This window comes from Dermacentor albipictus, chromosome 6, assembly GCF_038994185.2.
Source record: "Dermacentor albipictus isolate Rhodes 1998 colony chromosome 6, USDA_Dalb.pri_finalv2, whole genome shotgun sequence".
NCBI lineage: Eukaryota > Metazoa > Arthropoda > Arachnida > Ixodida > Ixodidae > Dermacentor > Dermacentor albipictus.
In genome coordinates this window covers 65,471,704-65,485,177 of record NC_091826.1, presented here as the reverse complement: position 1 = coordinate 65,485,177, position 13,474 = coordinate 65,471,704, and the positions used below count along the sequence as shown (strand labels likewise).

The window sequence follows — 13,474 nt, the reverse complement described above, 5'->3', positions numbered from 1 at the left end:
AAGTGCAGAAAATTCTCGGGTGCAAATTGGAATAGGGTGGCACAGGACAAAGGTAACTGGCGATTGCAGGGAGAAGCCTTCGTCACCTTCATTCTGCAGTGGATACCTTTTTTTTAAGGTTGTGACTACAGTATGCAACAGTGACGGGGCCCGGCACTTTAATATCTACACCACTGTAGAGACAGAGAAACGCTACGGAGACGGGGTCCGGCTCTTTAACCACATTGAAATATGACAAAAATACGAACATATATATGGACATGTTGATATAAGAACGGTAATCGAGGTCCCATGACCATAATCATATATGACAAAAGGTGGAGAATAGCATCTTTGCGATTTCTCTAAGTTTTATGTTTGGGGCCCTCCTGCATACATGATACATTTTTGTCGCGCATGAATATTTTCTCAGTGATTAAATCTCGACACAGCTTGTGTGAAGGTTGAGCTGAAAAGTGGCTTCTTCGTAGTGCGTAGATAAGTTTTTAGGAATATTTCCCAGAATAAGAAGACAACAAAATAAATATTACTTAGTGTTTGAAACAATACAAGTTGTTAGGCTTACATGAGAAAATACTCAAGCATGAGAAAAAAATATTGTGCATGCAGGAGGGCCCCAGACATGGAACTTTGCAAAATCGCAAAAATAGCATGCTCCATTTTGTCACATAAAACGTTTCCCAAGAAAACAAGAGCGTTTCATGCAGAGCTAAGGGTTATTCCTTTGTGTCAACATGTTCGCCCATCACATATAAAAATTCCATAGAAAACAAAAAAATGGTAATGGGACTTTGATTACACGCCTATTTTGAAAAAACTTCGCATAATTTTGAAAATTTCGCACAATTCCGACAAAACCACACCTTACTTTCTGGCATAGATGTGACAGACACATTTAAAGTGCAGCCACTTCAGGCACGCGGCACACCCAATGGCATTATCATGAACCCTTTGTTGACATGCACTACATGTCCACAAACTTCTGAGTAATTGTTGCAGTGAGCGCAGCCCACCCATCATCGGTGAAATAGTTCCGGGTTTCACCTATCTCAACTCTGTCGTCCAGAACTGCTGAAGGAACTTTCTCAGGGGCGACTTTCTTTTTCACCAATCTTGCGTCCCCTGATAGTCTTTGGAGACACGGAACATACCCTCCAAAAAAAGCACAAAATTTCAGCGGCAAAGCATTACAATCATATTTATTAGCTATAAACCACTGATTTGGTGCCCGTATTCTTGCTTGGCATACTCTTCTTTGCGGTTCGATAATTTATGTAACTGGTGATAATTTTTATGCATGCCGTAAAAAAATTCATTTTTTAATGTTTTAATGGGATAATGTGTTGCATTCATGCTCTGCATTGATCCCCCTATGCTTGTACCGAATGTGTATTATATTTCGCATCCGGACCCAGCCACTAGCCTTCGGCTATTGCATGGGTCCAACAGACTTTTGCGTACGTATGCACTGTAACGCCTATGATGATGATAATAAAGAAAGAAAGTTTACTGGAATGGAAAGGGAATGGTACAAAGCGCATTAAAAAAAAGACATGGCATATATGTTGCTTGTGTAGCACCATACAATGAATACTGTACTGGATTAAGAAAAGGAAGCAGCGGGTAATTGCTTGCTTAGAAGACCGATAAGCATCCAGTGCGATGCAACTTGAGAAATAGTGATATTGAAGCTTCGAAGACTTTAGAAGAAAATAAAAAGAAAACACTGAATCATAGCGACGGCACAGAAGTCGCCGTATACGTCGAAGTCCCTAGCTACAACGAATTTATTTTTGAACAGCTCTGATAGTATATACTACATGCAACAATGGTTGCTTGCGTACGGTCAAATGCTCATATACTGCGCCATAAAGCCCACAGCACGGTGCAAAAACGTTCTGCAGCGAAAGCGAAACATTGTGCTCGGACATGCATGCAGATGCGCAATGGTCACCGCGAACCCTTGCGATCGCTGCATTGAAGCTTCATTCTGTGAAGCTCCATTTGGTTATACAGATGGCCCACTATAGGAACATATTTCACATAGTTTTCTCTCCGATTGTTACGTTTAACACAAGAAACCGGTTCGGGGGAATCGATGGCGGTGACTGCGCGCAGTGTCTCAGCTTGCCGTACGTAGTAGGTAAAGAGATTCTGTAAACCATTCTGTGCCTTCTGTTTGTCCAAGATTATTATATTAAAGGTAAGATGATTCTGTCATTTCGAGAGCACTTGCAAAAATGTCCAGGAGAGCTCCCGCGTAGTATGTTTATTTAGCGCCGATAGCCAACCCTGTGCGGAGCGCGCCGCGTTATCCCTCAAACTACGCAAGTGAGGCGCTTCCAACAGATGGCGACTCCATAAGTCCTCGCCCCACCCTTTGTTGTTGTGTTGTCCTCCCTGTAGGGTGGACAACACAACAACAAAGGTCAAGCGGAAAGTCGGAGAAGCTGAATTAATCTCATGGGTGGCGGCAATGGAAAAGAAACCTGCCATGAGTAACTACTTAAGAGAAAAAAACGAAATCAGAAAAGAAACCATTTATGATAACTCAAAGGGAAGCTCATTACTTTTTGAAGCGAGATCAGGATGCCTTCGAACACGCACCTATAAAGCGAGATATAAGAAGGAAGAAGCATGTGCTTGCTGTGGTAAAGCTAGGGAAACTACGGAGCATGTTTTATTAGAATGTGAAGACGTCTACCCAGCGGTCGATTTAGGCACCACTGGCCTCCTTGAAGCCCTTGGGTTCAGAGGGCGCAGTGGTAAAGCAAACATGTCCGCAATAGGCATTAGTAAGAGGCGACTGGAGGATTGGTGGAAGAAAAGTAGGGAAACGACAAAAGACGGAGACGTACAAAAGCACAGTTCACAATAGGGGATCACAAAATTTGGGCATGGTAGTTCATAGTGTTCTTTTTTTTTGTCTTTTTTCATTGTTTAACCTAGGTAGAATATTAGGCAGTAGAGTAGCAAGAGCTTGGTCGCGCAACCCACCGCCCCGTTCCAAAGGGGACGCTCATAACATCCATCCAGCCCCTATTTTTGTAGGAAACTCCATGCTCGCCCCCCCCCCCCCCCCCCTAATACCGACACCGTTTCTATTACACTGTAGTCAGCCCCTTCGCTACAGTGTTGTTAAAAGTGACGGGGCCCCGTCACTGTAGTGCTGATGTTAAAGTGACGGGCCCCGTCACTGTAGGGCCGATGATAAAGTGCCGGGCCCCGTCACTATAGTGCAGATGTTAAAGTACCGGGCCCCGTTAGCGCTTACGGGTGATGATTACTTTGCATAAGCTGCAGTTGCCGGAAAGCCGCGGGAAGCGGCAACTGTAGCATACTAAGCCGGGAGTGACGTAACTACACTTTTTTATGTAAAAGAACAACCCGCCTAGCAACTGATTTCATTTGTGTTGTAATAGCGTAATGGAAAGGCCAAGCAGCGTGAACACGATGAGCGGCGACAGGAACAGTAGCGTGAATATGCACAGCGGCGTCGTGCTCTGGCTAGGCGGAACACGGTGGTTCCTGCGGTGGCGTCGTGTTCAGGCTCGGCAGGACCCAGTTCAAGGCTACGTCACATTGGTCTATCGGTTCAGGTGATACATAGCTTCGCTGGCCAAACACGGTGAAACGGCAGCTGGAAGGCTCTGTGTTTGAGTTTCCGAGTAACAGAAGTATGTTTCTCGTATATTCGAATTACAATCCGATGATATCATGAGTGCAGGTCGTGCAAAACACGTACTTTACGCATTTTATACTTAAACATTCGTTTAAGTCAATATTCCACTTGCACTTGGCGGAGGGCCTGAAAGAATGAGGGTATGTGCTGCACTTCGTGTGACACGTGCGTGCGAGCGTCATGTACGCCGCTTGTAGTCGTGGTAACGCCGGCAACAGCTTCTCTTTTCATCCACTTTGGCAAATTGAATGGAGGCGGATTTTTTTTTTTTTTCGTGGATCATTGTCGTGGATTAGAGGCATGCAACTTATTTCTTATGATAAATGGAATGCTCATTAGATTTCGGTGCACAATATTGTCCAATTTTGAGCCCATATAAATTGCGAATAAAACATTTCCTGTTATATCCTTGATAAGTAGGAAAGTGTGTAACCAATGCATTATTCCTGCACTAACGTGCGGAGCCGTAAGCAGCGCGAAAACGAGCCATTTAGCGCACGATAGCAAGCCTTCCGCCTTCCTGCTGTTTTTGTTTATGTTTATAATTAAGGAAGTTGCAGGCGTATGATGTATTTGGCTGGCACACAGCAGAGGCTAATATATAGAGATCTCATCAGCCTTGCACAAATGGGCTGATGCTGATAATGACATAAAATCTAACGACATCTCAGTGCGTCTCTTGCTTTACGACAAGTGCTGGTCAAGAACATGGGTTTTCATAGATTCTGCATGTGAGAATGGGCTACCTTTTGAGCTCACAAATATATTGCTGCAGATTTATTACAGCTTAAGTGACAAATGTAATAGCTGTGGGTTGGAACACTGGGCTAGCATTAATTCAGTGTTAGGTATTCTAAATTTTATGTTACGCTAACCTTGCAATGTGTTGACACATTGTCTTAATTTTTTTCCCTGTATGTGCACGTTCAGTCCTGGAAGCGAGGGACGAAGCATAGAAGCGTATGGAAATCAAAGAACCTTTGTTTCTTCTCTGAAGGCTCTTATGTATCGTGCCCCAGCCTTTTGTGATGCCCCCTTATGGCCGCTGTGTACAACGCTCACAAGTAGTGACCTCTACATCACCCCCCTCCTTCCCTCCCTCCCATTTTACATATCGTGAGGGAGGTCTCTACAAGTCCAAATTGTTGTGGCGGCTTCACTGTACGACTGCTGCGAGTGTGCATTGCCATTTTTTTGCTGTGTCTCCTCTGTCCACAACAGTACTTACTGCAGCTGACACGACTTCAGAAGGGACAAGCCGGGAATGCAGTTGGGCTGGACTCGCTTCTGGTAGTTCTGATCCTCAAGTCCCTTGGTTAGTTTGAGGTACCAGATGTCGACGGTAATTCTGGAGGACACCTCTTTATGGGCGTCTTCACAAGGTAAGACCGTGGACGCTGAGCCGGTAAGAGCATATGACCATGGCAGCCAGTGTGAGTGACCCACTCTGTCTCCTGGCTTCAGTAAAACCAGTAGGCCTGATGCATGAAAGGGATAGTATTCTGTTGCTTGCCGTGTCTTGGTTGAAAAGTCCTTATTGAAACCTGCATGACTGGGCAATGACACACCAGTTGTTCCAGTAGTCTTGGAAGGCGAGTTAGCAGTTTCCTACCCATCAGGGCTTGAGCAGGAGAAGTGCTGTTGCGACCAGGCATGTCACAGTAAGACAGCAAGATGAGGTTGAAGGATCGGGGCTTTTGGAGAGGAGGTCTTTCACTGTGCGCTCTGCCTCTCCATTACTCTGGAGGTACCTTTGGCTGCACATACTCTGCGAAATTGTTGGACATAAACAGCCGTATGTTGTCGGTCTGCACAATGTTCGGCACGCCAAAGTGGGCAATGCAGCTCTTGACTGCTGAGATGACTGCCTGAGCCATGGTTGAACGCTTAAAGATCACTTCGAGGAACCAGGAATGATGATCAAGACATAATCACACCCTCTCAATTGAAACATATCAATGCCAAGGCGCTGCCACGGCCTGTTGGGTATAAGAGTGGGCATCACAGGCTCTGAATGCTACACTCAAGTCTCAGCACATTTAGCACATTAGATCACAAGTGCTCAACATGCATGTTGCAGTTAGGCCACCAAACAGACTTCCTGACCCATGCTTGACAACGGCACAGTCCTTAGTGCCCCTTGTGTAAGAGAGCGAAGTCTCTTACATGATTCGATGACATTGTAGTCGAAGTGCTATTTCGGTCATGTGCGACGGAAATTGCAGTTGCAGGCAACAACTACACCCCCCCCCCCCCTTCTGTGACTGCCAATCGCTACATTTTTATCTTATTCATTTACAGGTGCTTTATTGTTTTCTTTCTCACAGTTGGTAGAGAACACATTAATATGTGTATCTCACTGCCAGTTGTTAGCTGACTGAGTGCTGGACTGCACGCATGCATAATGTGCTTTTTAGCTTCACATAAAGGATGCTAGGGGGCACTGCGATACAGTGCAGTCCAACCTTCACTGTTCTAATTACTTTTGTCTGCACATGTACATCAGACTTTGTCATACAGGTTCAAGCATTTCACTTTTTGTTATGTTATGCAAAAGCTACCCACTCTGCTGTCTGCATTTGAATGACTGCAGGTAGTGTGCTAAAGGGACAGACAACCACTCAAAACATGAACCAAGATAACCCTGCTGAGGGAAAGAGTGCCTATCGTATTGGTTAAAATGAGCCATTTTCTTTCTCATTAAACCTGGATTTATATTTTAAATTCTTCACTAAAGGTCATGAAAATTATCCTTGGTGCCCCACACGGCAAAAACATGAAGATGCATAAGAGGCCTGTCACGTGACCTCCTATTAGTGTACGTCGTTCCTGGTCTTTTTTATCAGTAGTAAAATTCAGTACATTTTTTTTTTTCTGTTATAAGCTTTTCTAACTTACAATGTGCAGATAGGCCTCTGTTTGTAGTGAATAGAAAAGTGGAACTGCCTTTAGCTTCGTTTTCAATAACCTGGTTTGGCTCGTCTATTGACAGAATAATGCGATAGGGCCAGCCAGCCATGACGTAGGTGTGTAAATGGGGAAAAATGGGGTACAAACATAAGAAAGGTCTGCAGCAACATTGCAAAGTTGTACTACCAGCTTTTTATTTTTAAAAGTGGTTGAAAAGGTCCAAATGTAGGTGGTTGACCACAGTTGCGCTTTCTCCTGTGAAAGCAGAGCAATGGACGGCTTTCACAGTTTGCGACACGGGCTATCAGCATTGCTTTCACTTCTAAGCATTTCTGGACAAGGGACTCTTGTATTTTAGAGGCTTATGGATAGAAGCACATGGATATTTGCAAGATATCCATGTGCTTTTGGAAATAACCGTTGCAGGTGTAAACACTACTGAGGGTGAACTTTGCATTGCATCATGAAAAACTAGGTCCTTAAAAATCAGTTGTCAGTCCCTTTAATGTGTGTACATAGCATTCATCAACATTACTGTTGAATAAGGATTGTGTCATATAAATTGTGTGTTTGTGGCCAGCATTTCTTGGTATTCTCTTTAAAGCAACTTTAAAAGCTTCTGATAATTAGTGCGAAGCATTCAGGTGTGAATAGCGCTGGCTTGTCCAAATGGCCATAAATAGATTGCTGCAGAAATGTGTGTGACAAGCACTGTCTGCATTGGTCCTCATGCTCGATTCCTTCCTTCCTTGTTGTCCTGCCTTTTCTGTTTTAGTTTAGTGGGCATAGGCTTGGGCTGTAGAACTCTTGTAGCACTAGGGAGAGCTTTTGTTTAAACGATGGTTGTCTCTGTTTTCAAAGTGCTGAGTTTTCAGTGTGAATATCTGTTGTGTTTTCATATCCTGGTCAGTCCAAGCCTACCTTACCTATGCCAGACAGCTTCAAAAAGGCATTAACTCGCAGAAATTCCCAGTAGTAATTCTTGAGTGCTTGCTGCCTTGCCCACAAGACATTGCTTATCTGTTAGCTCCACCCATGCCTCAGTTCATGTCCAAACAACACACTTAGGCCCACCATTATCCATGGACAGCTCTTCTACACCTAACATGTTGATGTTCTTTAATGACTGAATCACATTGGGGAGGCTCACTTCACCAGTGTCCACACTACTAAAGCACAAGTTCACCCATATCTGAAGGAACCGTTGCCACAATGTGACATGGATGACAAATTCTACATTCCAAAAGAAGAAACCTTCCGCCATTGTAAGCTGCCTGCGCATTTGACAAGACCTTGAAAACAAAGATGTTGGTAGCTCACAGAAGATTGTCTCCACAGTCTCATTGCACCAGCAATGTCCATCTTGATTTTTTCATAGGGTCATTGTAACAAATGGCGACGAAGACCTTCTTATGCAAACACAATCGATGGTCATGTAGACAATTTTGCTTGTGCACTGCATCATTGCAACTAACTATGGGGATGTTGCCTAGATTTACTGCTGCTTTTTCCCAAAAGAAGCAATATAACTCTCTACGAGAACTATGAGAAACTTGCAAATAGCCATTGTTACCCATCAGAACTACAAGAAGCTTGCAAGCAGCCACTGCTACCCACCAGAACCACTTTTGAGGACCAAGATGCTCAATGTTGACATCACCTTGACTTCCAGTATGCATAAACACAACATAAAAAATACTTTAAGGAAAGCACTTACATAATCAGAAGCCAAAATTCATACATTTTCCGTTCAAAGGAGTTGTAACAAACGCATAAATTATTTGTCATGTAGTAACATGACATGACATGTCATGTCAAGTAAATTTGTCATGAACAGCAGTGACAAAATAGCATTTCCTGTCAGGTGCTAAAAAGGGTGCAGGGCATTAAGGGGGCCCTCGAACACTTCGTAAGCCACCATTCAGTCATGTGTTGTGTATTAGACATTTGGAGACATAAATGCAACAAGAATGGCAGCGTTAGGTGTTCACAGTCCAAAGTTATTCAGCCGAGAAATATCAAAGTGCAAGAAAAAGAAATGCATGCCCTCAACTAAATTTTGCACGGTCTTCTCATTTCTCTCAGCCGTTGATGTGACCCCTTGTTGCCAATCGTAAGAGCCCGAAGTGCCTACGTAGTGCAAGTTCGCAATTCATGGTTGTCTAAATGTTCTATGTGAATGGACTCTGCTTACTCCGCTGTGCTTATGACGCTGTTACCGTGGTAAAAAAAAGTACATATGCGCATTCTTGCACATTGCATGTTTTCCAGTACTGGTCGAGCAACCTGCGACTGAGCACAGTCTCCTTTCTTCAGTTCACCTATAGTTCAACGCAGCAACACGAACAAACAAACAAACAAAAAAACAAGTACGCAGCAACATTGATGCACATAGGTGAGAAACCTGCACCACATCACTTAGCAGTGCAAAAAATGGGCCTACCCATTTCGAAGCCAGAGAGAAACTCCAATGCGCACGCTGAGCTGCGATGGTGAACAACGATCTCAGTACTACCGCAGCCAATCGCGTGCCCCTCTCTCTCTCTCTCTCTTTTCTTTTCACATGCGCATGGAGTTGTGTCGGAGGAGTTTTTGGCGTACAGGCAACAGACGGACAGACGGATGAATTGGCTAGCCATATACAGTTTCGCTGTAATTTGGGGAGTAGTAACATTCAGTACTTTTGCCCAGACCGCAAGGTCAGTGACAGCAGTTTATGCTCATTTGAGGAGCATTTTTCTTGAGTATTGAGCAAAGTATTCATTAGATGCGACATTACGTTACTGTAAAAAGCCTTCAGTCCTCCTCACCCATCATATTTAATCCACTGAATGAGAGCAGGCAAGAGTATTTCAACAAGGCGCCATTCTGACAAAGACTGGGCCGTTGGAAATTTCAGTTAAGAAGGAAGTATTATAAGCTTATGAAGTAAGTTTTGGCATGATTAAATAATTTTTATTACTAGATATATGACATCATATTTTATTAATATGTGTAGCACTTTGTCCTTAGCCAGAATATGTTTTTGTATACAAAGGGGAAATGTTTGTGTGAATGTGTTATTGTTTGATCTGGAATTGACAGTGGTCTCTGTGCTGTTACAGATGTGTCCATCGGTCGAGTATTGAAAATGTGCGCTTTGGACCCTGCCAAAAATCCATCTCACCAGCCTCTTGAAAAGCATCCACTTGCTTGCACCATTACATGACATAGCAGTTTGATTCGTTATGGATTTAATGTTGTGGTGGTGATGTGAGTGTGTTTACTGAATGCTGCCTTTGCTTCGTTGGTTTCCAACTAGTGAAGCTGCAAATTTGCTGTCTGGCTTATTGGTCTGTTTGGAATCATGAAAAAAAAAGCACAGGTTTATCGCAATGTCTGAAGTTGTAATCATCATGGTAAATATAGAAAGTCACTGCAGTGTATACTACTAGTAGAGACTATAGTTTCATCAATGTAACACGTGGGATGGAATTGTCCATCTTCACAGATATGTTCAATAGAGTACACATCTGAGTGAATGTGTCACTGAGAGAAAATAATTTTGTAAATAAGTTACCTTCAGCACTCTGTTGCGGCATTTTGCTTTCTCAGTGCTGTGTGATTAAAGTTAATGTGAAAAGGTGTAGTGTTTACAACAGACAGATGCACACAGATATAGCCCCATTTATTACTCTGCTAATGCTGGTTTCAAGTACATTTGGCTCTTATGTTCCTTACATTCTACTACTGCAGATGCATTACTTTATTATGCGCTTTGTCTTGGAAACTTTTGTGTCCATGTTTGTCTCTGTTATTTGTGTTGTAGTTTCAAATCAGTGCATTCATAAAATTAACATCAGCCAACTAGCTTCATTTATTTCTATGTTTGCAGTGCCATATACAAATAAATGATTTCCCTATGCACTGAAATGTGGCTGTATTCTCCTCCACCATCAAACGAGGTGCCATTCTCACTGCTATGAGTGTTTGTTCTTGACCTGTCTGTTGTATTCTTTCACGTTCATTTCTTTTAGTATGTTCGTTCTCTATATCGATTGTTCCTCTTGCTACGAGGTCGCGAGATCTAATCCCGGCCACGGCGGCCGCATTTCGATGGGGGGCGAAATGTGAAAACACCCGTGTACTTAGATTTAGGTGCACATTAAAGAACCTTAGGTGGTCGAAATTTCCGGAGTCCTCCACTACGGCTTGCCTCATAATCAGAAAGTGGTTTTGGCACGTAAAACCCCATAATTTAATTTTGTTCCTCTTGCTCTGCTGCATGGTTTAAATATGGTGATGCCTAAAAAGTGGTAGTGTCTGTGACCAAAACATGTTAGTCTGTCATCAAAGCATGGGTCTTGGTTGGCATGGGCCTGTGCAGTTCATTTGTTGATGTGCACCTGGGCCTACTACTTTTGAGCTTAGGTTGGGCTTGGACATCAAGTCAGGCCCATAAGAGGCCTGACATGTTATTTGCAACTCTGCAAAACTGGAGGCTAAAAATTATGCAGGAACCATCGACGATGATTGTCATAGTGAATAGCCAGAAGCAGAAGGTGAATGAACGAGCAAACGATAGTTTCAACCGCCCTTTACCACACATACCCCATATTTCGGGCCCAGGCCACATATGGGCCTGGCTATGTTAAATTGCTTGGCCAGGCTCGAGCCCTTAAAAAACATCCCATGCAGTGCTCTAAAACGATCATGAAATATGTTTCACAGCGCACTAATGGAGCAAAAGAATCCTTAGCTTTATGCACAGAAATGGGGCTGTATTCACTTCAACCTAAATATGTGGTCCCATTCTAACCTGTAAAAATTCTGTTTATTCTCTTTCTTACATTTTCATTTTGTTTCCTATTAATTTCCTTCATTCGTATTCATATTTTATTTCGAATGTTCCATGTGCTCAAATATCAGTTGATGCTTTTGTTGTGCTGCATTGTATAACTTTGCAATGAGAGTATGTAACACTTAGTTAAGTAGGTGAGTGCACATTGCAGTGTTGCACTACGAAGTAATTTGATTATTTAAGCATAATGTAAAAATTGCATGCCCAATCTGACCGCCTGTATCGTTAGTACAGGTTCATGTGGTTATCTATAGAAAATTGTGTGAGACCTGCACAGAATCAGTGCACTGTTGTCACAACAGTAATATGTAGGTTGGGGGTAGTCCAAGGTTACCACATATTTTGACCAAAGTGTGGCAATCTCTTTTCATTGCATGATGTACAACACCAGCTCCATCAAGTATGTGACACATTGTCTTGCCTTCCCGTGGTCCCTGACTATACAGATTCCTTGCCATCTGGATCCCCGGCACAGTATCACTCGCTCGGGCCCCTGGAGCCACACCGGTCACTTCTGGACGTGTATGGCTGGATGCTTTCCTGCCGGCTGTGCACTTACAAGACCGAGAACAGGACCACCATGAAAAGTCACCTGCGCATTCACACAGGCGAGCGCCCCTTCAAGTGTCACCTCTGCCCAAGTGACTTCACTCACAACTGGCACCTGAAAGAGCACCTGCGGACCCACACTGGAGAGCGCCCTTACCGTTGCCAGCTGTGCCCGGAAGCATTCACTCAGAGTGTCCACCTGTCACGCCATGTGCGCTGCCACATGGTAGAGCGTCGCTTCCCCTGCGCGAACTGCAGTGCGTCCTTTTCGCGGGAAGACCATCTCAACAAACACATGTCCTGTCATGCAGAGAAGAAGACCTAGAGGTCAGGAGCTTGCAATTTTTTGGTATTATTGGTATTTTGTATTATTGAAAATTTGTATTATTTTTGAAGTGTTTGTACAAGGCCTGTGCAGACAGCATGTATTAGCAAGGAGAGATTATTAATAAAAGAAGCCGGATAAACTATTTCAGCAACTCGTGACTTGCTTTCTTTGTCAATTTGAAGATAAGCGATAGTGATATCAAGCACCACTGCCTCGACTCACATATATATATATATATATATATATATATATATATATATATATATATATATATATATATATATATATATATATTCCCATGAATGCGAAAATTGGCCTTTAACCTCGTCTGAGCACACCAGCCTGAACACGGCACATATGAATTTTATGGCCAAGCATGTTCACGCTGTTGAGCAGCAGTAACACTCAACACAAGCAAACTTTCTTCATGCTCATGTAGTCTTGCAGTTGTAATTACGAAGGTGTTTCCTGCTTGCATTGTCTTATGAAAGTTTTTATAAGCTCCAGGAAGCAGGTTACAAAGTGTCCTGCTCCCTGTATGTGGCACTGCATTTCTTTTATCTTTTAATATGCTTAAAGCAATATTAATGCTCTTTCTGCATTTACTGCAACTTAAGTGCAAATATTCCTCCTAATGAACTGCATGAAATGTACCTTTCAACTTTGCAGGACTCCCTGAGAAAATTAACACATCCTGGAATTTTATGTGCAATGCCTGTAAGGTTCACTTGGCACACATCAAGCACTCGCCTCACTACATTAAAGCATTTGTCTCTCGGAAATAAAACAGACCATAACTCCATTTCTGTGTCGTCTGCGTCAGACAAAGCCAGCTTTGTCGTCTGCATGCCAGGCCAGCCAGCTTGGACGCATGTCGGAGAAAAGCCGGTGCTGATGCATGAATTAAGAAAATCGAATAATGTATTGCATATATTTTTAAACCAACCAACAAAGCTACCTTTTTGACCTTAAACATGAAGCTTTTTGCAATAAGATTGAACTCAGCAGTTCTCTTTCAGGTGATCGGCTAAACATTCAAAGCTTCAAATAGTCTTAGGCTATACTTTGTCCACCAGGCTACCATTCTATTTTTATTTTTGGGCCTTCTGGATTTTTCTGCGCTCTGAAAAAAAACAAAATGGAAAATTCACACTTTTACTTGCTT

At 43.0% G+C, this 13,474-nt stretch overlaps 1 protein-coding gene across 1 annotated transcript in view; it reads left to right on the top strand.

Annotated features, from left to right (window-relative positions):
* Positions 1–13,474, top strand: part of LOC135912306 (zinc finger protein ZFP2-like) — a 58,472-nt gene that overhangs the window by 22,718 nt on the left and 22,280 nt on the right. Inside the window, exon 4 of the mRNA XM_070520973.1 lies at positions 11,879–12,304. Coding sequence (XP_070377074.1) covers positions 11,879–12,304 — 426 coding nt within the window. The remainder of the gene's footprint in view (positions 1–11,878; positions 12,305–13,474) is intronic.